Below are 25,000 nucleotides of genomic sequence, written 5' to 3' on the forward strand. Positions count from 1 at the left end.
CAGTGCTGTGTGGCGGCAGGTAGCTTAGTGGTTAAGAGCGTTGTGCCAGTAACCGAAAGGTCGCTGGTTCTAATCCCCGAGCCAACTAGGTGAAAAATCTGTCGATGTGCCCTTGAGCAAGGCACTTAACCCTAATTGCTCCTGTAAGTCGCTCTGGATAAGTGCGTCTGCTAAATGACAATTATAATTTTTTTTTTTTAATGGTGTGGGTGTGTAATGAGTAACATTGTCTGAGACCTGAAGACTAACACAATCTCATGGTGCACAGCAGACCTATGTTCCAACTCAGTGTGTGTGTGTTTGTGTGTGTGTGTTTGTGTGGGTGTGTTACCCACCCCTAACCAGGAACTCCTGTCCGTCTATCTTGGCGTCTCCTTTAGGTTTCTGCAGCAGGCTGATCCAGTGGTGCATCTCTTCTGGAGTGTCAGTGTTACAGTGGATCACACGGTTCGCTGTGATGATCACAAATGAGTTGGGCCTGGACACACACACAGGTTAGATACCGATACATAACACACATCTAATTTATAATCCCAAACCATGTCAACTACAGTAGCTAGTTCATACCTGTCAGGGTTGTCAGAGGCACAGACTGAGTCGATCAGCCCCACGTCCAGAGTCCCCTATAACATGACATGAGATGACATACTCTATTATCATGTGTGTGTATAATATGTGTGGGTCATTATAACATGTGTATAACATGGTTAGAAGCTGTGTAGAGACTGACCACAGCGTTCTTGGGGTTGGCCTGTTCATGAGACATGTCCATCAGCTGCTCGGGAGTATACACATGAACCTTACTGAGGACTTTATACCACGCACTAGAGAGAAAGAGAGGGGGGTGGGAGAGAGAGGGGGGGGGAGAGAGAGATGAGGAGAGAGACAGTGAGAGGAGGGGGGAGAGAGAGAGAGGAGGGTGGAAAAAGAGAGAGGGAGAGAGGGGAGAGAGAGAGCGAGGGAGAGAGAGAGGGGGGAAGAGAGAGAACAATTTAAGATGAAAATTGATATTATCGTTCTTTTCATAAGCATCATGTCTCCCTTCTCTGTGAGCAAAAACACAGGTGTATCTGAGACCTATGGTTCTACAAGGTTGGTTATTAGAGACCATGGCCAAATACATAAGTCAAAGACTTTGGTGTCTCCATACCTGGCGTCTTCTGGCGACTCAGCAAACACCTGGTACGTCCTCTCATCTGTCACGATGTTCAACGCATTCTCCTTCTCATGGTTGTTCACGATCTCCCTGTGAGGAACAGAGAGGGAAGGAAATATGTTTTGCTTTGGGTGTGAGTTGCATTGTGGATAGGGCTTAAGACTGGAGCATTGCATTGTGGGTATTAGAGTCTTACTTGGCGGCGCGGATGTCAATGGTTCCCTTCAGTTTCTCCTCGCTGTCGTTGTCAAAGTACATCAGTTTGTGTTCCCTCAGAACAAACCAACGCATCTTCCAGTTCCTGCAGGAGGGGGGTAGGGTGTAGGGGTTAACACACACTCACACACCAAACACTCCCCTCTAATCCCCCTCTAAACAAACAGACACACACCCCAACCTGCGGGACAGAGTGGACAGTCCTCCTCCCTTCTTATGGAGCCAGCCAGACTTGAGGGACTCCTGTTTGGAGCGGAACCACATGAAGGTCTCATCCTTCAACACACACCACCGCCTCCGCCATGGGATCATCAGACCAGCTAGGAGAGAGAGAGAGAGAGAGAGAGAGAGAGAGAGAGAGAGAGAGAGAGAGAGAGAGAGAGAGAGAGAGAGAGAGAGAGAGAGAGAGAGAGAGAGAGAGAGAGAGAGAGAGAGAGAGAGAGAGAGAGAGAGAGAGATACACACACAGTCTTATACAGGTTCACTACGCCACTAAGACCAGTTAAAGGGATGGGAGAGAAACATGGCCTGTGTGTAAGTACTGTGTATGTGTGTGTGTGTTTGTGTATGTACTCACCCTTCATGTAGAGGTAGCTATGGAAGTACGGAGGTCCGTTCCCGTTGAGAAGAGTGACCCTGCCGTTGTGTACCTCCTCATCTGTCTCCAACAGCTCATCATGCTCATCATCACTCTCCATGTACTGGACAACACAAATATATACCTCAATATATATATATCTATACAGCAATATAACACACTAACACCCTCATCACTCACTCTATATGTACTGGACACACTTAGTTTATACAATTATTATATACAGTTGAAGTCGGAAGTTTACATACACTTAGGTTGGAGTCATTAAAACTCGTTTTTCAACCACTCCACAAATGTCTTGTTAACAAACTATAGTTTTTGCAAGCCGGTTAGGACAACTACTTTGTGCACGACACAAGTCATTTTTCCAACAATTGTTTACAGACAGATTATTTCACTTATAATTCACTGTTGGTCAGAAGTTAACATACACTAAGTTGACTGTGCCTTTAAACAGCTTGGAAAATTCCAGAAAATGATGTCATGGCTTTACAAGCTTCTGATAGGCTAATTGACATCATTTGAGTCAATTGCAGGTGTACCTGTGCCTGTATTTCAAGGCCTACCTTCAAACTCAGTGCCTCTTTGTTTGACATCATGGGAAAATCAAAAGAAATCAGCCAAGACCTCAGAATAAAAATTGTAGACCTTCACATGTCTGGTTCATCCTTGGGAGCAATTTCCAAATGCCTGAAGGTACCACGTTCATATGGACAAACAATAGTACGAAATTATAAACACCATGGGACCACGCAGCCATCATACCGCTCAGGAAGGAGACGCGTTCTGTCTCCTAGAGATGAACGTACTTTGGTGCGAAAAGTGCAAATCAATCCCAGAACAACAGCAAAGGACCTTGTGAAGATGCTGGAGGAAACAGGTAAAAAATGATCTCTATTCACAGTAAAACGAGTCCTATATCGACATAACCTGAAAGGCCGCTCAGCAAGGAAGAAGCCACTGCTCCAAAACCGCCATAAAAAAGCCAGACTACGGTTTGCAACTGCACATTGGGATAAAGATTGTACTTTTTGGAGAAATGTCCTCTGGTCTGATGAAACAAAAATAGAACTGTTTGGCCATTATGACCATCGTTATGTTTGGAGGAAAAAGGGGGATGCTTGCAAGCCCGAAGAACACCATCCCAACTGTGAAGCACGGGGGTGGCAGCATCATGCTGTGGGAGTGCTTTGCTGCAGGAGGGTCTGGTGCACTTCACAAAATAAATGGCATCATGAGGAAGGAAGATTATGTGGATATATTGAAGCAACATCTCAAGACATCAGTCAGGAAGTTAAAGCTTCGTGGCAAATGGGTCTTCCAAATGGACAATGACCCCAAGCATACTTCCAAAGTTGTGGCAAAATGGCTTAAGGACAACAAAGTCAAGGTATTGGAGTGGCCATCACAAAGCCCTGACCTCAATCCTATAGAAAATGTGTGGGCAGAACTGAAAAAGCGTGTGCGAGCAAGGAGGCCTACAAACCTGACTCAGTTACACCAGCTCTGTCAGGAGGAATGGGCCAAAATTCACCCAACTTATTGTGGGAAGCTTGTGGAAGGCTACCCAAAACGTTTGACCCAAGTTAAACAATTTAAAGGCAATGCTAACAAATACTAATTGAGTGTATGTAAACTTCTGACCCACTGGGAATGTGATGAAAGAAATAAAAGCTGAAATAAATTATTCTCTCTACTATTTTTCTGACATTTCACATTCTTAAAATAAAGTGGTGATACTAATTGACCAAAGTAGGTACATTTTTACTAGGATTAAATGTCAGGAACTGAGTTTAAATGTATTTGGGTAAGGTGTATGTAAACTTCCGACTTCAACTGTATATATATATATATATATATACAGGTAACTGCCAAAATAAAGAAAACACTTGAGTAAATGAGAGATACAAAGTGTATTGAAAGCAGTTGTGGAATTAACATCCCATCATGCTTAGGGTTATGTATAAAATGCTGGGCAGGCCCAGTTGCCCATTATTTTAGTGACCATGGCTAGAAGAAGAGATGTCAGTGACTTTGAAAGAGAGGTGATAGTTGGGGCACGTTTGGAAGGAGCTTCAGTGACAAAGACTGCTCAACTTGCTGATGTTTCACGATATGCCATGTCCATCTCAGTCACCAGATCTCAACCCAATTGGACAATTATGGGAGATTCTGAAGCGGCGCCTGAGACAGCGTTTTCCACCACCATCAACAAAACACCAACTGATGGAATTTCTCGTGGAAGAATGGTGTCTCATTCCTCCAATAGAGTTCAAGACACTTGTAGAATCAATGCCAAGGCGCATTGAAGCTGTTCTGGTGGCTCTTGGTGGCCGAATAAATATACACAGCAATAACGTGTGTATGTGTGTGTGTGTATGTGTGTGTGTACTAACTGAGTCAGAGCTGCCCCTGTATGACTCTATACTGGCGTTGGTGCATGTGGACTTCCTCAGAGCTTCTTCCTCCGTCATGGCCGCGCTGCCTCTGTTGCTATTCTGCCCGGATACGGAACCATCGTCTCCCGCGTTGACAGACCCCTCCTCCTCGTCGTAATCTGATTCGCCGCTGTCGACCGGCATGCTGTAGATCGGCTCCTCCCCTTCTCCGAGGCTCAATATACTCGTTGTCCTCCCTCCATCACCCTCTTTTTTCTCCCCCGCTTTTCCTTTTCCCTCCCCCTCTCCAGGAGGCAGTGGTGGGGGGGGAGGGAAGGCAGAGCCATCTCCAGCTGGTAAGGGGGGAGGTGGGGGAGGGACGGGAGCAGGTGAGGATGAATCGAGGGGAGGGGGAGGCGGTGTAGCAGTAGAGCCCTCAGCGAAGGCGGGTGGAGGAGGGGGCAGGTGGGCGAACATCTCCTGGTCCACGGCAGCGTCAGTCTCGGCTGGAGGAGGGAAGTCTGGGAGGAGAGGGACGGTGCACTCCTCCTCGGCATGGAAGCCCTCGTCCACCTCCTCCTCCTGGGTTACGGCCGTGGCCACGCCTGGCCCCTCCTGGAGCCGCTGGACGGCAGGGAGACAACGGGTTAGTGTCAGGGCAGATAAGGGCAAATATGTTTTAAGCATATCCAACTTGACACAGGAGAGGGCCACAAAAGAACAACCTCAACACTATTCACGATATACGGAACACCAACCTCTGCGCTAGCGCTAGCGGCGGCTAAACTGGGATCCAGACCACCAAAGTCCAGGAGGTCGATTAGTTCTGTGGCCTTACGAGAGGCCTCCTTCTTCAGCCTCTTGATCTCTGCGTCCCGGCGTAGCCGGAGCTCCTGCCTGGAGGACTCACAGAGCTGGGAGACCCCATCCTCCCTCTGTTTCTGCAGGCGCTCGATCTCCAACTCTATACGCAAGATCTCCTCCATCTGACGGGCCTCTTCTTCCGTCTTTCCTTCCTTTTTCTGGAAGAGGGAGATAGAGGGAGGAGGGGGAAGATGGAGGGAGGAAAGGGAGAGAGACACAATAGAGTGGAGAGGGAGAGAAAGAGAGGAAATTATAAAGAACGTCAGGTGTCATCTCATGACATCCCTATGTCTGATGACATGGATGAGCCCATTCCTATGATAGTCTATGGCCTCAGGACCAGACCATTTTCTAAAAGAGGGGTGAGCAGAGAAAAGAGTAGAGAAGAGAAAGCTCACCTCAGAACCCTGAGCGGCCTTTGCCTCTACTCCTCCCTCCTTCTCTCCTTCCACCTCTCCCTCCTTCTTCCCCTCGCCCGCATCCTCTCCCTTCTTCTTCCCCTCCTCCTGTTCTCTCTTCTTCCTCTCCTCCTCCTCTCTCTTCCTCCTCTCCTCTCGGAGTTTGCGGCAGCGTGTGCGGGCCACCTGTCCTCGTCTGTGTTTCTGGAGCACCCGCGTCGCCAAGCATCGCCGTAGAAACCATTTCCGTTGTATGTGGGTACGAAGGTACCCCTGGAGGGTGATGACGCTCCCCTTCACACGCTTAAAGTGCTTCCTAGCGGTGTAGGTGAGGATGTGGGCTCTGATGACCATGCCTGCTTTACGGCGAACCTCGTCTCTCTCTTTCTCCAAACGCTGTTCCAGAGACTCCTTCATAAACACCTAGAGGTCAGAGGTGTGAGGTCAGGGGTGAGAGGTCAGGGGTCAGGTGGGCAGGGTCTACTAAAGTTCTGCTACAGTCTTACCTTGGTCTTTCCCAGCTGCCACTCCTTCTTGGCGCGGTCGTATTTGGTCAGCAGGTCTGTACTCCTCTTCTTATCATCCCCCGCTCCACTCACCTTCTCCTGCAGAATGATCTGATACCTGTGAGAGGGGAAGAGAGGGGTGGAGAAACAGGGAGTGAAAGAGTAACAAAGTTTAAACAAACAAAGTTTATTTACATACACTAGCCCAGGAGAGAGAGAATTACAAATTGAGGGGCAGGGGGAAGCGACAGACAGACAGACACACAGACACACACACACACACACACACACACACACACACACACACACACACACACACTGACACTCAAACACACTGACACACACACAGACAAACACACACACTGACCGGCTGAAGAATTCTTTGAAGGTTCTGCGGACAGGAAAGCCGGCCCTGCGGATCTTAACTGTTTCTAGCATCCCAGAATACCTCAGCTGGTTCAGAACCACTTCCGGGTCAAACACGCTAGGGTTCTACACGGGTCAGAGGTCAGAGGTGTTTGGTTACAATAAGATGTTCTGAAATACATTTGTGTCACCCTATGTTCAAGGAGCTTGATGTCAGGTAAAGAGTGTCTTCCCCCACACAAAGATACACTATATATACAAAAGTATGTGGACACCCCTTCAAATTAGTGGATTCGGCTATTTCGGCCACACCCGTTGCTGACAGGTGTATAAAATCAAGCACACAACAATGCAATCTCCATAGACAAACAATGTCAGTAGAATGGCCTTACTGAAGATCTCAGTGACTTTAAACGTGGCACCGTCATAGGATGCCACCTTATCAACAAGTCAGTTCGTCAAATTTCTGCCCTGCTAGAGTTGCCCCGGTCAACTGTAAGTGCTGTTATTGTGATGTGGAAACGTCTAGGAGCAACAACGGCTCAGCCGCGAAGTGGTAAGCCACACAAGCTCACAGAACGGGACCGCAGAGTGCTGAAGCGCATACAAATCGTCGGTCCTCGGTTGCAACACTCACTACCGAGTTCCAAACTGCCTCTGGAAGCAACATCAGCACAAGAACTGTTCGTCAGGAGCTTCATGAAATGCGTTTCCATGGCCGAGCAGCCGCATACAAGCCTAAGATCACCATGCGCAATGCCAAGCGTCGGCTGGAGTGGTGTAAAGCTCGCCTCCATTGGACTCTGGAGCAGTGGAAACGCGTTCTCTGGAGTGATGAATCACGCTTCACCATCTGGCAGTCCAACTGTAAAGTTTGGTGGAGGAGGAATAATGGACTGGGGATGTTTTTCATGGTTCGGGCTAGGCCCCTTATTTCCAGTGAAGGGAAATCTTAACACTCCAGCATACAATGACATTCTAGACAATTATGTGCTTCCAACTTTGTTTGGGGAAGGCCCTTTCCTATTTCAGCATAAAGTGAGGTCCATATAGAAATGGTTTGTCAAGATCGGTGTGGCAGAACTTGATTGGCCTACACAGAGCCCTGACCTCAACCCCATCGAACACCTTTGGGATGAATTGGAATGCCGACTGCGAGCCAGGCTTAATCTCCCAACATCAGTGCCCGACCTCACTAATGCTCTTGTGGCTGAATGGAAGCAAATCCCAGCAGAAATGTTCCAACATCTAGTGGAAAGCCTTCCCAGAAGAAAGGGGGGACCAACTCCATTTTAATGCCCATGATTTTGGAACGAGATGTTCGACGAGCAGGTGTCCACATACTTTTGGTCATGTAGTGTATGTAAAGTGATAGGTAGGACTTTTGGGGTTAATATAGATACGTAGTGTGAAATATATAGATATGTAATAGATAACGCTAACCTTCTCGTTGTTGGGTTTGATGCAGCGCACGAAGAAAGGGTTGGACACACTCAGAGTGGCCATGAGGGAATGGAGAGAGTCCTGAGAGATAGACACAGAGAATCAGTACACACACACACACACACACACACACACAACCACACACACACAACTTCTCTCACCCTAAACTGTGAGCTGACTGTAGGCTTGCGTCTGGCTGTTCCCATCTTCAGAGTCTCCTCACTGTTCCTGCTGCCCACTCTCTCAAACAGATCATAGATGAAGTCCAGTCTGCTCTCCTTCAGCATGTTGAGGATGTCGTCTCTGAATGTATCTCTGTTCTTCTCCAGAACCCCCGTGACATCATATAGAACCTCTCCAGCATAGTGCCTGATGCCAAACTGGTGGTCAGCCAGTCGAGGCTTCACATAGTAAGGGTTTGTCTGCAGAGAGAGGAGAAGTTATAGCACACCATATTAATGAATGTCACATAGTAGCATGTGTGTCTGTCACCGGAGGCTGGTGAGGGGAGGACGGCTCATAATAATGGCTGGAATGGAGTGAATGGATTGGTATCAAACTATGTGTTTGATGAGTTTTATACCATTAAGTACACTCTGTTCCAGCCATTACTATGAGCCAATCCTCCCCAATGAAGGTGCCACCAGCCACCTGTGGTGTGTGTGTGTGTGTGTGTGTGTGTGTGTGTGTTGGGTGGGGCAGGGTTTTTTATGTGGATCTGTGTGTATGTGTACTGTATGACTCACAGAGTGCCTGCTGTGTAGTTTCTCCAGCAGTGTGAAGTCTGTCCCTTTGGGGAAGCGACTCTCCTCGTTGACCAATGCTAGCATGCCCAATTTCTGCCAGAGAGACACACAACCAAAACATCAGATTAACGTCATAGTAACATTACATCAACATTAAATCAACTTAATTTTAACATTACAGCAGCCCCAGTGTTGGACTGAATCTCAAATGGCACCCTATTCCCTATATAGAGCACTACTTTTGGCCAGAGCCTCATGGGCCCAAAGTAATGGACTAAATAGGGAATACAGATGTAGGATCTTAATTTGATCACCTTGTTGCATGAGAACTTTCTTGCAATGCAGGACATTTTAAAACGTGTAGTGTATTTGAGGTTTAAAGAGGCTTCTGAAGTTTGTAATTTCCACTTTAAAATTTCAGACCTGATTTTCCCTTACGAAAAATTTATTAACCCCCACAAAAATGTACATTAATTATAATCTACATAATAATTCACATTTCCTGTTGTTGCAGGATTTATTTTCCTGCTGTAGCAAACTGGCTCAAATTAAGATTCTACATCTGTAGAATGCCATTTGGGAGACAACCTTGGTCTCTTACCTTCTCTATGAGGTCCAGACACTCAGCGTTATCCATCCAGTCTATGGCTTCCCACTGGACTCCCTCCCTATGGACACACAACGTTATCACAGGTAGAGCCCAACATTGTTTCTGTCTCGGAATGTGTATGTATATCTCAGTGTGTGTGTGTGTATGTGTGTGTGTGTATACCTGTTGTACTCCAGTTGTTCCAGAGAGAAGATGTGTTTGTTGAAGTACTCCTGCAGCTTCTCGTTGGCATAGTTGATGTTGAACTGCTCAAACCGATTCACCTAGAGGGACAACACACACACACCTTTGAGATATGGAGAGAAAGAGTGTGTGTGTGGTTGTGTACCGTATGCATGTGCATGTGTAGCGAGATAGCTCAGTGGGATAGAGATGAACTGGTTTCGAACCATCAGTCATACGTGCATTTGTGTGTCTGAGTGTGTGTGTGTGTGTGTGAGTGTGTGTGTGTGTGTTGGACAACAATGGAAGTTGAAATAGAAGCCCTTCACCTGGAAGTTCTCGAAGCCGAAGATGTCCAGTATTCCGATGGATTTGAAGTTGTCTTTCCCTTTGATCTTCTGGTTGATCCGGAGAATGATCCAGGAAAAACACTGGGAATACAGAGCCATGGAAACAGAGTCCCGGGAATCCACTGCCTGGAAGAGAGCGCAAGAGAGAGAGAGGGGGGAGAGGGGGAGAGAGAGAGAGAGAGGAGAGGGGCAGTGAAACTTCCGTGCACTGTGTGTTAATGCAAACGCATGTGTAAGTCCCTGTGTGTGTATGTGCGAGAGTATGTGTGTGTGTGTGTGTGTGTGTACCTGTTCTATGGTGAGCGGAGAGCATATCTCTTCTCCTCTGAGGATCATGGATCTCTGCGTCAGTACTTCAGACAGCTGGAAGCAGTCCAGACCGAGTAGCTCACTGACATTACTGAGCACTGGAGAGAGAGAGAGAGAGAGAGAGAGAGAGAGAGAGAGAGAGAGAGAGAGAGAGAGACGTTACACACACGCACGCACGCACATGCACACACACACACACACACACACTCACACACATACCCTGTTTGGTGGTGATCTGTGCTCCTCCGGCGGTCATGAACTGGATGTTGCCCAGCTGTAAGACTCCAGACAGCAGTTTGAACATGTCTCTGGTCTCCTCCTCACTGAACTCCATCACCTTCAACGCCTCCTACATGGTCAATACAAAACCAGTGTTCAGCATTACAATGTCACAAAAACACACACGCAAATACAACACACACAGACACACACACACACACACACACACACACACACACAAACATACAAATATTACAAAACATACACACACGTACAAACACAGTTACAAACACACACACACAAATATCCCACACACACACACATGCATACTCACACACGCATACACACACACACTAACCATGACGCTGTTGAAGAGTTGTTTATCGTCCAGGCTCTTGTCTTTGAGACAGCCTGATTGGCTGAGGTAGTGGAATGACTCAGGAGGGTCGTCGAGGAAATACAGCTCTGATAGGAGACACAACAGACATCAGGACAATGTTAACACAACATCACCACAACATTGGGACAACATAACTACAATATTACCACCCATTTGGACAGCATTGATAATGTTGTGGTCAACATCACAACAACCATAACTTCAACATGACCAGAACTCTCCTCACCCCTGTGTTCCTTGTTGGCTCCGGCCAGCAGGGCGTAGAAGATGTGGTAGTTCCGTTCTCCAGGGTTCTGTCTCACCACTCGGTTCTACAGTAGAAGGAACACAGGTCTAGAACAAGTTGTGTGTGTGTGTGATTGTATGTGTGCATGTGTGTGTGTGTGTGTGTGTGTGTGTGAGACCACCCCAGATAGAGGGTAGAACATTACCTTTTCCAGTAAATCTGAGATGAAAGGAGTTAAGGAGTGGTCAACATGTAGAACAAATATGAAGTGTTATGGCTGGGGGTCCCTGCAGACCAGGTTGAGAATCACTGGGGTGGGACTGGGGACAGAGAGAGTAGGACAGAACCACTGGGGTGGGACTGGGGACAGAGAGAGTAGGACAGAACCACTGGGGTGGGACTGGGGACAGAGAGAGCAGTACAGAGAAGGATACAGTCAACGATACATCCACCATGGATGTTCCCGCTCTGGGAAAAGTGGAGCTGGATGAACTTCCCAAAGCGACTGGAGTTGTTGTTGTACACTGTCTTGGCATTCCCAAATGCCTCCATGATAGGACTGCACACAGAGAGGAATATTAGTGTGTGTGTATTTAGATAGTTGTGTGTGTGTGTGTGTGTGTGTGTGTGTGTACCTGCTCTGAACGATGGACTGCTCCACACGTGTGGTCCTCTCAGAGGGAGGCGTCCCAGCAGAGTTCTGGCTCATCACAGACAGGAACTGGAGCAGCAGCTTAGTGCTCTCTGTCTTACCAGCCCCCGACTCCCCACTGGAACACACACACACACACCACACACACACACACACCACACATGCACACACACCACACATCCACACATACATGGTCACACCCTAAAAACCACACTTAACCTTTCTCTGACCTTCTCCACCAAATTGGTGTCCTCTGTAGCTCAATTGGTAGAGCATGGCGCTTGTAACGCCAGGGTAGTGGGTTCGATCCCCGGGACCACCCATACGTAAAAATATATGCACACATGACTGTAAGTCGCTTTGGATAAAAGCGTCTGCTAAATGGCATATTATATTAAATTAATCTGATAGGTTAACACATTTTGTACGTTATTGCCTGGACTATAACAGATATTAAGCAGTGATTGGTTAATAGATATTGAGTTAGCCTTTGGTCTGTAAACCAATCAGATTAAAGAGTGAATCTTCATTGGATGTGATTGGACAAGCGGTCAGATGGGAAAGGTCTAAACAACAACTTCATATTCGACCAATCAAATCTCACCTGATGAGGACGCATTGGCTGTCGTGTCGTTTCCAGATGCAGCGGTAACACTCATTGGCTACAGCGAAGATATGGGGCGGGAGTTCTCCGATGTGGTGTCGACTATACAGCTCAACTCTATCTAGGTCATACATGCCTGGGATCTGTTTATAAGGGTTCACCGCTGCCAGGATACTGCCTATGTTGGTCTGAGACACACACACACACACACACACACACACACACACACACACACACACACACACACACACACACACACACACACACACACACACACACACACACACACACACACACATACACACACACACACACACACACACACACACACACATACATACACACAGACAGACACACACACATACACACACACACACACACACACACACACACACTAGTTGTATCCAGCACCAGGATAGAATGTACTACATATTCCTCAGAGAAACACAGACAGATGAGAGAACAGAGCTAGAGAGGGGAGAAAGAAGGGCAGCCATTTTGGAGTATTAGAACAGAGCGGTCGTCCTTGTTTACTTCCCTTACAGTCAGCTGACACATCAAGTCAGCAAGCCTCACATCGGATCCTATTCTGTACTCCGCATATTCTCTGACACACACACACGCGCGCACGCACACACTGACACAGAAACCTGACCAGCACACCGGGTGAATTAATACGATCAGCTTAAAGGATATCCCTCTTCATCATCTAGATAAGGTCATACACCGTGTCCTCTGTCTCACACAGATACACAGTGTATTTTATCATCTACATTAGGTCACTCTGTGTGTCTCTGTGTCCTTTAAGCCATTTATATTTCTATGTTTTGTGTCTGTCTGCCTGTCAATTAATGATTCTGTCAATTAATGATTTCAAATCAATCCCCCCTTTAGGGGATAACACAGTAATGTTGTCTACTACTGTAGAGAAGTGCATTATGGTTAGTAGGGCTGGGGCTAGGCTGGGTGCCAGTAAAGCAGATGTGAACTACTTAACTAGTAACCATGTGTTGTGCTTTGACGTCACCTTTCACACTACATTATTGCAAGAGTGTGTAATTTATAGACCAGCTCCCCAGACACACACACACACACACACACACACACACACACACACACACACACACACACACACACACACGCTCAGACAGACAGAAGATGAGATAATTTGTGTTTACCGTCAAAAGCCTTTAGCCGGGAGATTACCGGAAGGGCAACATTCATTGTATAGCACAAGCATGTGTGCGTGCATGTGTGTGTGTGTGCATGTGTGTGTGCGTGCATGTGTGTGTTTGTTAGTGCGTGACTTACATAGATGCTGTCTTTCTGGTAGCGTTGGTAGAGGTTGTGCATGATGGCAGCTTCGTGTAGTTCTGCCAGAGTGGACATGTCCTCCACTCCATCTATACTGGACTGATGCATAGCATACACTATCTCTCTGGTCACCTCAGCCTGCTGGAGATACAACACCTAGAGGAGAGAGAGAGAGAGAGAGAGAGAGAGGGGGGGGGAGTGAGAGAAAGAGGGAGAGGGAGAGCGAGAGAGAGAGAGAGAGAGAGAGAGAGAGAGAGAACGAGAGAGAGAGAGCGAGAGAGAGAAAGAGAGAGAGAGGGATACATATTACAGATGCAATGCAAAGGTAAATATCGCACAGTTGGAGTTAATGAGATTTAGTCTCATTTCAATTAAATTCCAATTCATGAATCGAGAAAGTATATTAAAAAAACAGTGGTATTTTCAGTTCTTGCAATTCCTCTTCTGAACTGAAAGAATTGAACAGGAAATGAGCACCACTGGTGTATTGAGGGTGTTGCTATGGCCCTTCCACTGGTGTATTGTTGTTGCATTGGCTCCTAGTACAATGGGTTGGTAAATACCCATTTATACCATGTACTTAACACAGACACAGCGAGATTAGCAGACAAGTTTCTCTTTTCAGGGTAATTATGATGTAACAAATACATCAGTTCCCCCCCTGCTGCTCCTTCTATGGACATTCTACATCTACTCATTCACTTCTCTTTTTTGGACCTGCACTGTACTCTGCGATTACATCTGCAACCCTGTGCATGTGACTAATAAACTCATCTAATTGAATCTACACTATATATACAAAAGTATGTCGACACCCCTTCAAATTAGTGGATTTGGCTATTTCAGCCATACCCGTTGCTGATAGGTGTATAAAATCGAGCACACAGCCATGCAATCTCCATAGACAAACATTGGCAGTAGAATGGCCTTACTGAAGAGCTCAGTGACTTTCAACGTGGCACCGTCATAGGATGCCACCTTTCCAACAAGTTAGTTTGTCAAATTTCTGAACTGCTTCCCCGGTCAACTGTAAGTGCTGTTATTGTGAAGTGGAAACGTCTAGGAGCAACAACGGCTCAGCCGCAAAGTGGTAGGCCACATAAGCTCACAAAACGAAACCGCAGAGTGCACAAGACCGCCGTCAGCACAATAACTGTTCGTCGGGAGCTTCATGAAATGGGTTTCCATGGCCGAGCAGCTGCACACAAGCCTAAGATCACCATGTGCAATGACAAGCGTCGGCTGGAGTGGTGTAAAGCTCGCCGCCATTGGACTCTGGAGCAGTGGAAACGTGTTCTCTGGAGTAATGAATCATGCTTCACCATCTGGCAATCCTATGGATGAATCTGGGTTTGGTGGATACCAGGAGAATGCTACCTTCTCCAATGCATAGTGCCAACTGGTGGATAATAATGGTCTGGGGCTGTTTTTCATGGTTCGGGCTAGGCACCTTAGTTTCAGTGAAGGGAAATCTTAATGCTACAGCATACAATGACATTCTAGACGATTCTGTGCTTCCAACTTTGTGGCAACAGTTTGGGGAAGGCCCTTTCCTGTTTCAGCATGACAATGCACAAATCGAGGTCCATACAGAAATGGTTTGTCGAGATCGGTGTGGAAGAACTTGACTCGCCTGCGCAGAGCCCTGACCTCCACCCCATCGAAAGACCAACTCCATATTAATGGCCGTGATTTTGGAATGAGATGAGCAGGTGTCCACATACTTTCGGTCATGTAGTGTTATCTCTCTCTCTCCCTCTCCCTCTCCCTCTCTCTCCCTCCCCCCCTCTCTCTCTCTCTCTCTCTCTCTCCTTCCTTCTGCATGTGAAAGAGCCAAGCCCCCACATCTATGTCATCAGTTTCCATGGCAACTGGAGAGAAGGGGACAAGAGGGGAAGGGAGCCCAGTGGAACGAGAGAGAGGAAAAGAAGAAGAGACCGAAGGAGAGGGCGAGAGAGAGGGAGGGAGCGAGAGAGAGGGAGGGAGAGAGAGAGATCCTTTTCTCCATGATCACTGGTCTGGTAGGCCATGTACATCTACCAGTCCTTTCATCTAACAGTGGTCATGAAGAAGAGGAGAGGAGGAGAGGAGGAGGTGAGGAGTCCAAGTCTAGACTCACCCTGATATCAGTATAGCCACTGCACAGTACAATGAAGTACAATGAAGTACAATGAAGTACAATGCAGTAACAGTACATGATTTCCATGTTATTTCCATTAATCCATGAAAAGGTCATTCATTCATTCCAATGACGGCTGACGTTCTCTCATCTGAGAATAGAAGTAGAGTCCTATAGAATGCCAGGATGTTCATATGTCAACTCAGTAGGGTTTCCAGACGTCTGGTTGGTATTTGACCCGACTGCCTGGATTTTGAAGGGGATTGTACAGTGTCCGGTCTGAGGTCAATGCAGTCATATGGCACAGCCACACCCTGAGCGTGTGTGTGTGTGTGCGTATGTGTACGTGTGTGTGTGTGCGTGTGCATGCCGGTGTGTGTGTGTGTGAGAGAGAAAGAGAAAGAGAGAGATAGAGAGAGAGAGAGAGAGAGAGAAGACCAGATATGTACTCCTAATTCTCCAGGCTGATTTCTAAGAGCACAGGAGTGTTGGTTAATCCACATTCTATTTCCTGTTGCTGCAAGATTATGTTCCTGCTATGTGAAACTGGGTCGAATTAAGATCTGACATCTGTACGCACAGAGGTATGCACCCACGTAGACACAAAGGTAAGCACGTGCACAAACACACACACACACCTCAATGGAGGTCCTGAACCATGGTACTTACGTTAAGTGTATGGCTGTGACCTCCCATGTCCCATATCTATTTATCTGTTCACACTCTTTATACAAGCCATAGAGAACAGCACAGCCACACACACACACTCCATACTCCTCTGTCCTCCCCACATCTCTCTCCATATCTCTCTGTCCTCCCCACATCTCTCTCCATATATCTCTGTCCTCCCCACATCTCTCTCTATATCTCTCTGTCCTCTCCACATCTCTCTCCATATCCCTCTGTCCTTCCCACATCTCTCTCCATATCTCTCTGTCCTCGCCACATCTCTCTCCATATCTCTCTGTCCTCCCCACATCTCTCTCCATATCTCTCTGTCCTCCCCACATCTCTCTCTATATCTCTCTGTCCTCTCCACATCTCTCTCCATATCCCTCTGTCCTTCCCACATCTCTCTCCATATCTCTCTGTCCTCCCCACATCTCTCTCCATATCTCTCTGTTCTCCCCACATCTCTCTCCATATCTCTCTGTCATCACCACATCTCTCTCCATCTCTCTCTGTTCTCCCCACATCTCTCTCCATATCTCTCTGTCCTCCCCACATCTCTCTCCATATCTCTCTGTTCTCCCCACATCTCTCTCCATATCTCTCTGTTCTCCCCACATCTCTCTCCATATATATCTGTCCTCCCCACATCTCTCTCTATATCTCTCTGTTCTCCCCACATCTCTCTCCATATCTCTCTGTCCTCCCCACATCTCTCTCCATATCTCTCTGTCCTCCCCACATCTCTCTCCATATCTCTCTGTCCTCCCCACATCTCTCTCCATATCTCTCTGTCCTCCCCACATCTCTCTCCATATCTCTCTGTCCTCCCCATATCTCTCTGTCCTCCCCACATCTCTCTCCATATGTCTCTGTTCTCCCCACATCTCTCTCCATATCACTCTGTCCTCCCCATATCTCTCTGTCCTCCCCATATCACTCTGTCCTCCCCACATCTCTCTCCATATCTCTCTGTAATCCCCACATCTCTCTCCATATCATTATGTCCTCCCCACATCTCTCTCCATATCTCTCTGTCATCCCCACATCTCTCTCTTCTTCTTTTCCTGTTTTCATCCCTATAATCTTTCTATCTCCATGTCTCTACCCCTCTCTTTCTCCTCTCCTTCCCAGCATGGGAGAGGAACGCTTCTGTGTGAGCCGTGTGTGTGTATGTGTGCGTATGCGTGCGTGCATGGGAGAGAAACGCCTGTCCATGTGTTGTGTTAAGGGTTCACACACATGTTAGTCATGGTTCACACAGCTGCATACGTATGGAGATAACACACACACCTCGTACACAAACACTCACACCGTACACACACACATTGCATACACACAGAGCAAACACAGGTTGTAGAAATTGTGTGTCGTGCCAGGGAGGTAGTAGTGTAATGCCACATCACCAAACCTTGTACATTTTAATCTCTCTCTCTCTTTCTCCCCCCTCTCTGTCTGTCTATGTCTCTCTCTTCCTCTCTGTTTCTCCCCCTCTCTTTCTCTCTGTCTCTCCCCCTCTCTTTCTCTCTGTCTCTCCCCTCTCTTTCTCTCTATCTCTCCCCCTCTCTTTCTCGCTGTCTCTCTGTCTGTTCCCCCTCTCTGTCTCTCTCACGCTCTAATAGAGGATTATATGGTATTTCGGGGTAGAGTAAAGTAGTAAAGTGACTAATTCCATCAGATAACTGGATTGGCTCCATCTCTGTGTCTGTGAGAACATCACACTGGATAACATAGAGAGAGGGAGTAAAGACACACACACACACACACTCACAAGCTATACTAGTAATTGTGTGTCACATTGATTTGTTGGTCATTACGCAGGAAGATCAATGCACTCTAAATGTGTATGTGTGAGTGTGAGTGTGTGTGTGTGTGTGTGTGTGTGTGTGTGTGTGTGTGTGTGTGTGGCGTGCGTGTGTGTGCGTGTACTACGTGTGCATGTGCGTGCGTGAGGAGGTACTGCTCAGTCGCTACAAAGAGTCAGACATATCCTCGACACAGACACAAACACACACACACTAGAGAGAGCCACTCTCACAGATTATATTAGAGTCCATTGGCTTCGGCTAAATCTCTTCCCTCTTCTCTCTCTCACTCTATTCTTCTATAAATCCCCTCTCCCCCTTCTCTCTCTTCTCCCCCTCTCTCTTCTCCTTATTTCTCTGTTCCCTCTCTCTCTTCTCCCTCTCTCTGTTCCCCCTCTCTTTTCTCCCTCTCTCTCCTCTCTCTCTTCTCCCTCTCTCTCTGTTCCTCTCTCTTTCTCCCTCTCTCTCTTCTCCCTCTCTCCCTTCTCCCTCTCTCTACTCCCTCTCTCTCAGTTCCTCTCTATATACACTCTCCTATCTTCCTCAGTTCTTAGTCCCTGGGTCCATTTCCTTCTCTACCCTCTCTTCTCCCTCTCTCTCTCTTCTCTACCCTCTCTTCTCCCTTTCTCTCTTCTCTACCCTCTCTTCTCCCTCTCTCTCTCCTCTACCCTCTCTTCTCCCTCTCTCTCTTCTCTACCCTCTCTTCTCCCTCTCTCTTCTCTACCCTCTCTTCTCTACCCTCTCTTCTCCCTCTCTCTCTTCTCCCTTTCTCCCTTCTCTCTCTCTCTCTACTCCCTCTCTCTCAGTTCCTCTGCATATACACTCTCCTATCTTCCTCAGTTCTTAGTCCCTGGGTCCATTTCCTTCTCTACCCTCTCTTCTCCCTCTCTCTCTCTTCTCTACCCTCTCTTCTCCCTCTCTCTCTTCTCTACCCTCTCTTCTCCCTCTCTCTCTCTCTTCCCTACCCTCTCTTCTCGCTCTCTCTCTTCTCTACCCTCTCTTCTCCCTCTATCTCTCTCTTCTCTACCCTCTCTTCTCCCTCGCTCTCTCTTCTCTACCCTCTCTTCTCCCTCTCTCTCTTCTCTACCCTTTCTTCTCCCTCTCTCTCTTCTCTACCCTCTCTTCTCTACCCTCTCTCTTCCCCCCTCTCTCTCTCTCTCTCTCTCTCTCTCTCTCTCTCTCTCTCTCTCTCTCTCTCTCTCTCTCTCTCTCTCTCTCTCTCTCTCTCTTCTCTACCCTCTCTTCTCCCTCTCTCTCTCTTCTCTACCCTCTCTTCTCCCTTTCTCCCTTCTCTCTCTCTCTCTCTACTCCCTCTCTCTCAGTTCCTCTGCATATACACTCTCCTATCATATACACTCTCCTCAGTTTTAGTCCCTGGGTCCATTTCCTTCTCTACCCTCTCTTCTCCCTCTCTCTACCCTCTCTTCTCCCTCTCTCTCTTCTCTACCCTCTCTTCTCTCTCTCTCTTCTCTACCCTCTCTTCTCCCTCTCTCTCTTCTCTACCCTCTCTTCTCCCTCTCTCTCTCTTCTCTACCCTCTCTTCTCTCTCTCTCTCTTCTCTACCCTCTCTTCTCCCTCTCTCTCTCTTCTCTACCCTCTCTTCTCCCTCTCTCTCTTCTCTACCCTCTCTTCTCCCTCTCTCTCTCTCTCTCTCTCTCTCTCTCTTCTCTACCCTCTCTTCTCCCCCCTCTCTCTCTCTCTCTCTCTCTCTCTCTCTCTCTCTCTCTCTCTCTCTCTCTCTCTCTCTCTCTCTCTCTCTCTCTCTCTCTACCCTCTCTTATCCCTCTCTCTCTTCTCTACCCTCTCTTCTCCCTCTCTCTCTTCTCTACCCTCTCTTCTCCCTCTCCCTCTCTCTCTTCTCTACCCTCTCTTCTCCCTCTCTCTCTTCTCTACCCTCTCTTCTCCCTCTCTCTCTTCTCTACCCTCTCTTCTCCCTCTCTCTCTCTCTCTCTCTCTCTCTCTCTCTCTCTCTCTCTTCTCTACCCTCTCTTCTCCCTCTCTCTCTCTTCTCTCTCTCTATTCTCTTCTCTACCCTCTCTTCTCCCTCTCTCTCTCTCTCTCTCTCTTCTCTACCCTCTCTTCTCCCTCTCTCTCTTCTCTACCCTCTCTTCTCCCTCTCTCTCTCTTCTCTACCCTCTCTTCTCCCTCTCTCTCTCTTCTCTACCCTCTCTTCTCTCTCTCTCTTCTCTACCCTCTCTTCTCCCTCTCTCTCTTCTCTACCCTCTCTTCTCCCTCTCCCTCTCTCTCTTCTCTACCCTCTCTTCTCCCCTCTCCCTCTCTCTCTTCTCTACCCTCTCTTCTCCCTCTCTCTCTCTTCTCCCTCTCTCTTCTCCCTCGCTCTCTTCTCTACCCTCTCTTCTCCCTCTCTCTCTTCTCTACCCTCTCTTCTCTCTCTCTCTCTCTCTCTCTCTCTCTCTCTCTCTCTCTCTCTCTCTCTCTCTCTCTCTCTCTCTCTCTCTCTCTCTATATATATATATATATATATATATCTGTCTCTCTGTCTTTCTCTCTCTCTCCCTCTCTCTTCTCTACCCTCTCTTCTCCCTCTCTCCCTCTCTTCTCTACCCTCTCTTCTCCCTCTCTCTCTTCTCCCTTTCTCCCTTCTCTCTCTCTCTCTACTCCCTCTCTCTCAGTTTCTCTGCATATACACTCTCCTATCTTCCTCAGTTCTTAGTCCCTGGGTCCATTTCCTTCTCTACCCTCTCTTCTCCCTCTCTCTCTCTTCTCTACCCTCTCTTCTCCCTCTCTCTCTTCTCTACCCTCTCTTCTCCCTCTCTCTCTCTCTTTCCTACCCTCTCTTCTCTCTCTCTCTTCTCTACCCTCTCTTCTCCCTCTATCTCTCTCTTCTCTACCCTCTCTTCTCCCTCTCTCTCTCTTCTCTACCCTCTCTTCTCCCTCTCTCTCTTCTCTACCCTCTCTTCTCCCTCTCTCTCTTCTCTACCCTCTCTTCTCCCTCTCTCTCTTCTCTACCCTCTCTTCTCCCCCTCTCTCTCTCTCTCTCTCTCTCTCTCTCTCTCTCTCTCTCTCTCTCTCTCTCTTCTCCCTCTCTATTCTCTACCCTCTCTTCTCCCTCTCTCTCTCTTCTCTACCCTCTCTTCTCCCTTTCTCCCTTCTCTCTCTCTCTCTACTCCCTCTCTCTCAGTTCCTCTGCATATACACTCTCCTATCATATACACTCTCCTCAGTTTTAGTCCCTGGGTCCATTTCCTTCTCTACCCTCTCTTCTCCCTCTCTCTCTCTTCTCTACCCTCTCTTCTCCCTCTCTCTCTTCTCTACCCTCTCTCTCTTCTCTACCCTCTCTTCTCCCTCTCTCTCTTCTCTACCCTCTCTTCTCCCTCTCTCTCTTCTCTACCCTCTCTTCTCTCTCTCTCTATCTTCTCTACCCTCTCTTCTCCCTCTCTCTCTCTTCTCTACCCTCTCTTCTCCCTCTCTCTCTTCTCTACCCTCTCTTCTCCCTCTCTCTCTCTCTCCCTCTCTCTCTCTCTCTCTCCTCTACCCTCTCTTCTCCCTCTCTCTCTCTCTCTCTCTCTCTCTCTCTCTCTCTCTCTCTCTCTTCTCTACCCTCTCTCTCTCTCTTCTCTAGTCCATTGGCTTCGGCTAAATCTCTTCCCTCTTCTCTCTCTCACTCTATTCTTCTATAAAATCCCCTCTCCCCCCTTCTCTCTCTTCTCCCCTCTCTCTTCTCCTTATTTCTCTGTTCCCTCTCTCTCTTCTCCCTCTCTCTGTTCCCCCTCTCTTTTCTCCCTCTCTCTCCTCTCTCTCTTCTCCCTCTCCTCTCTGTTCCTCTCTCTTTCTCCCTCTCTCTCTTCTCCCTCTCTCCCTTCTCCCTCTCTCTCCTCCCTCTCTCTCAGTTCCTCTCTATATACACTCTCCTATCTTCCTCGTTCTTAGTCCCTGGGTCCATTTCCTTCTCTACCCTCTCTTCTCCCTCTCTCTCTCTTCTCTACCCTCTCTTCTCCCTTTCTCTCTTTCTCTACCCTCTCTTCTCCCTCTCTCTCTCCTCTACCCTCTCTTCTCCCCTCTCTCGCTTCTCTACCCTCTCTTCTCCCTCTCTCTTCTCTACCCTCTCTTCTCTACCCTCTCTTCTCCCTCTCTCTCTTCTCCCTTTCTCCCTTCTTCTCTCTCTCTACTCCCTCTCTCTCAGTTCCTCTGCATCTCCTCTCCTATCTTCCTCAGTTCTTAGTCCCTGGGTCCATTTTCCTTCTCTACCCTCTCTTCTCCCTCTCTCTCTCTTCTCTACCCTCTCTTCTCCCTCTCTCTCTTCTCTACCCTCTCTTCTCCTCTCTCTCTCTCTTCCCTACCCTCTCTTCTCGCTCTCTCTCTTCTCTACCCTCTCTTCTCCCTCTATCTCTCTCTTCTCTACCCTCTCTTCTCCCTCGCTCTCTCTTCTCTACCCTCTCTTCTCCCTCTCTCTCTCTTCTCTACCCTTTCTTCTCCCTCTCTCTCTTCTCTACCCTCTCTTCTCTACCCTCTCTCTTCCCCTCTCTCTCTCTCTCTCTCCCTCTCTCTCTCTCTCTCTCTCTCTCTCTCTCTATCTCTCTCTCTCTCTCTCTCTCTCTCTCTCTCTCTCTCTCTCTTCTCTACCCTCTCTTCTCCCTCTCTCTCTCTTCTCTACCCTCTCTTCTCCCTTTCTCCCTTCTCTCTCTCTCTCTACTCCCTCTCTCTCAGTTCCTCTGCATATACACTCTCCTACTCATATATTCCACTCTCCTCAGTTTTAGTCCCTGGGTCCATTTCCTTCTCTTACCCTCTCTTCTCCCTCTCTCTACCCTCTCTTCTCCCTCTCTCTCTTCTCTACCCTCTCTTCTCTCTCTCTCTTCTCTACCCTCTCTTCTCCCTCTCTCTCTTTCTCTACCCTCTCTTCTCCCTCTCTCTCTCTTCTCTCACCCTCTCTTCTCTCTCTCTCTCTTCTCTCCCCTCTCTCTCTCTCTCTCTCTCTCTCCCTCTCTCTCTCTCTCTCTCTCTCTCTCTCTCTCTTCTCCCTCTCTATTCTCTACCCTCTCTTCTCCCTCTCTCTCTCTTCTCTACCCTCTCTTCTCCCTTTCTCCCTTCTCTCTCTCTCTCTCTCCCTCTCTCTCGTTCCTCTGCATATACACTCTCCTATCTAACACTCTCCTCTTTTGTCCTTTTTCCTTCTCTACCCTCTCTTCTCCCTCTCTCTCTCTTCTCTACCCTCTCTTCTCCCTCTCTCTCTTCTCTACCCTCTCTCTCTTCTCTACCCTCTCTTCTCCCTCTCTCTCTTCTCTACCCTCTCTCTCTCCCTCTCTCTCTTCTCTACCCTCTCTTCTCTCTCTCTCTATCTTCTCTACCCTCTCTTCTCCCTCTCTCTCTCTTCTCTACCCTCTCTTCTCCCTCTCTCTCTTCTCTACCCTCTCTTCTCCCTCTCTCTCTCTCTCCCTCTCTCTCTCTCTCTCTCCTCTCCCCTCTCTTCTCCCTCTCTCTCTCTCTCTCTCTCTCTCTCTCTCTCTCTCTCTCTCTCTCTCTCTCTCTTCTCTACCCTCTCTCTCTCTCTTCTCTAGTCCATTGGCTTCGGCTAAATCTCTTCCCTCTTCTCTCTCTCACTCTATTCTTCTATAAATCCCCTCTCCCCCTTCTCTCTCTTCTCCCTCTCTCTCTTCTCCCTCTCTCTCTGTTCCTCTCTCTTTCTCCCTCTCTCTCTTCTCCCTCTCTCCCTTCTCCCTCTCTCTCTCCCTCTCTCTCGTTCCTCTCTATATACACTCTCCTATCTTCCTCAGTTCTTAGTCCCTGGGTCCATTTCCTTCTCTACCCTCTCTTCTCCCTCTCTCTCTCTTCTCTACCCTCTCTTCTCCCTTTCTCTCTTCTCTACCCTCTCTTCTCCCTCTCTCTCTCCTCTACCCTCTCTTCTCCCTCTCTGCTTCTCTACCCTCTCTTCTCCCTCTCTCTTCTCTACCCTCTCTTCTCTACCCTCTCTTCTCCCTCTCTCTCTTCTCCTTTCTCCTTCTCTCTCTCTCTCTACTCCCTCTCTCTCGTTCCTCTCATATCACTCTCCTATCTTCCTCAGTTCTTAGTCCCTGGGTCCATTTTCCCTTCTCTACCCTCTCTTCTCCCTCTCTCTCTCTTCTCTACCCTCTCTTCTCCCTCTCTCTCTCTCTCTACCCTCTCTTCTCCCTCTCTCTCTCTCTTCCCTACCCTCTCTTCTCGCTCTCTCTCTTCTCTACTCCCTCTCTTCTCCCTCTATCTCTCTCTTCTCTACCCTCTCTTCTCCCTCGCTCTCTCTTCTCTACCCTCTCTTCTCCCTCTCTCTCTTCTCTACCCTTTCTTCTCCCTCTCTCTCTTCTCTACCCTCTCTTCTCTACCCTCTCTCTTCCCCTCTCTCTCTCTCTCTCTCCCTCTCTCTCTCTCTCTCTCTCTCTCTCTCTCTCTCTCTCTCTCTCTCTCTCTCTCTCTCTCTCTCTCTCTCTCTTCTCTACCCTCTCTTCTCCCTCTCTCTCTCTTCTCTACCCTCTCTTCTCCCTTTCTCCCTTCTCTCTCTCTCTCTACTCCCTCTCTCTCAGTTCCTCTGCACTCTCCTCTCTCCTATCATATACACTCTCCTCAGTTTTAGTCCCTGGGTCCATTTCCTTCTCTACCCTCTCTTCTCCCTCTCTCTACCCTCTCTTCTCCCTCTCTCTCTCTCTCCCTCTCTCTCTCTCTCTCTCCTCTACCCTCTCTTCTCCCTCTCTCTCTCTCTCTCTCTCTCTCTCTCTCTCTCTCTCTCTCTCTCTCTTCTCTACCCTCTCTCTCTCTCTTCTCTAGTCCATTGGCTTCGGCTAAATCTCTTCCCTCTTCTCTCTCTCACTCTATTCTTCTATAAATCCCCTCTCCCCCTTCTCTCTCTTCTCCCCCTCTCTCTTCTCCTTATTTCTCTGTTCCCTCTCTCTCTTCTCCCT

The 25,000-nt window shown here is 48.0% G+C and overlaps 1 protein-coding gene across 2 annotated transcripts in view; it reads right to left on the reverse strand.

Annotated features, from left to right (window-relative positions):
• myo10l1 (myosin X, like 1) overlaps positions 1 to 25,000 on the reverse strand; it is a 64,691-nt gene that overhangs the window by 7,892 nt on the left and 31,799 nt on the right. Inside the window, exons 3-29 of one of the 2 annotated variants that reach the window (XM_045225504.1) lie at positions 13,515 to 13,673; positions 12,204 to 12,391; positions 11,583 to 11,717; positions 11,382 to 11,506; positions 11,153 to 11,166; positions 10,948 to 11,032; positions 10,680 to 10,786; positions 10,322 to 10,451; positions 10,082 to 10,200; positions 9,773 to 9,919; positions 9,444 to 9,544; positions 9,273 to 9,339; positions 8,672 to 8,764; positions 8,087 to 8,347; positions 7,926 to 8,006; positions 6,484 to 6,608; positions 6,117 to 6,234; positions 5,611 to 6,033; positions 5,107 to 5,370; positions 4,367 to 4,972; positions 1,950 to 2,073; positions 1,554 to 1,692; positions 1,353 to 1,457; positions 1,151 to 1,246; positions 731 to 824; positions 568 to 623; positions 336 to 478 (exon numbers count right to left, since the gene is read on the reverse strand). In XM_045225504.1, coding sequence (XP_045081439.1) covers positions 336 to 478; positions 568 to 623; positions 731 to 824; positions 1,151 to 1,246; positions 1,353 to 1,457; positions 1,554 to 1,692; positions 1,950 to 2,073; positions 4,367 to 4,972; positions 5,107 to 5,370; positions 5,611 to 6,033; positions 6,117 to 6,234; positions 6,484 to 6,608; positions 7,926 to 8,006; positions 8,087 to 8,347; positions 8,672 to 8,764; positions 9,273 to 9,339; positions 9,444 to 9,544; positions 9,773 to 9,919; positions 10,082 to 10,200; positions 10,322 to 10,451; positions 10,680 to 10,786; positions 10,948 to 11,032; positions 11,153 to 11,166; positions 11,382 to 11,506; positions 11,583 to 11,717; positions 12,204 to 12,391; positions 13,515 to 13,673 — 4,105 coding nt within the window. Of the gene's footprint in view, positions 1 to 335; positions 479 to 567; positions 624 to 730; positions 825 to 1,150; positions 1,247 to 1,352; positions 1,458 to 1,547; positions 1,693 to 1,949; positions 2,074 to 4,366; positions 4,973 to 5,106; positions 5,371 to 5,610; positions 6,034 to 6,116; positions 6,235 to 6,483; positions 6,609 to 7,925; positions 8,007 to 8,086; positions 8,348 to 8,671; positions 8,765 to 9,272; positions 9,340 to 9,443; positions 9,545 to 9,772; positions 9,920 to 10,081; positions 10,201 to 10,321; positions 10,452 to 10,679; positions 10,787 to 10,947; positions 11,033 to 11,152; positions 11,167 to 11,381; positions 11,507 to 11,582; positions 11,718 to 12,203; positions 12,392 to 13,514; positions 13,674 to 25,000 lie in introns of both variants that reach the window. The other variant, XM_045225503.1, reaches the window with a different exon arrangement.

The sequence above is a fragment of the Coregonus clupeaformis genome, chromosome 16 (genome assembly GCF_020615455.1).
Source record: "Coregonus clupeaformis isolate EN_2021a chromosome 16, ASM2061545v1, whole genome shotgun sequence".
Classification (NCBI taxonomy): domain Eukaryota; kingdom Metazoa; phylum Chordata; class Actinopteri; order Salmoniformes; family Salmonidae; genus Coregonus; species Coregonus clupeaformis.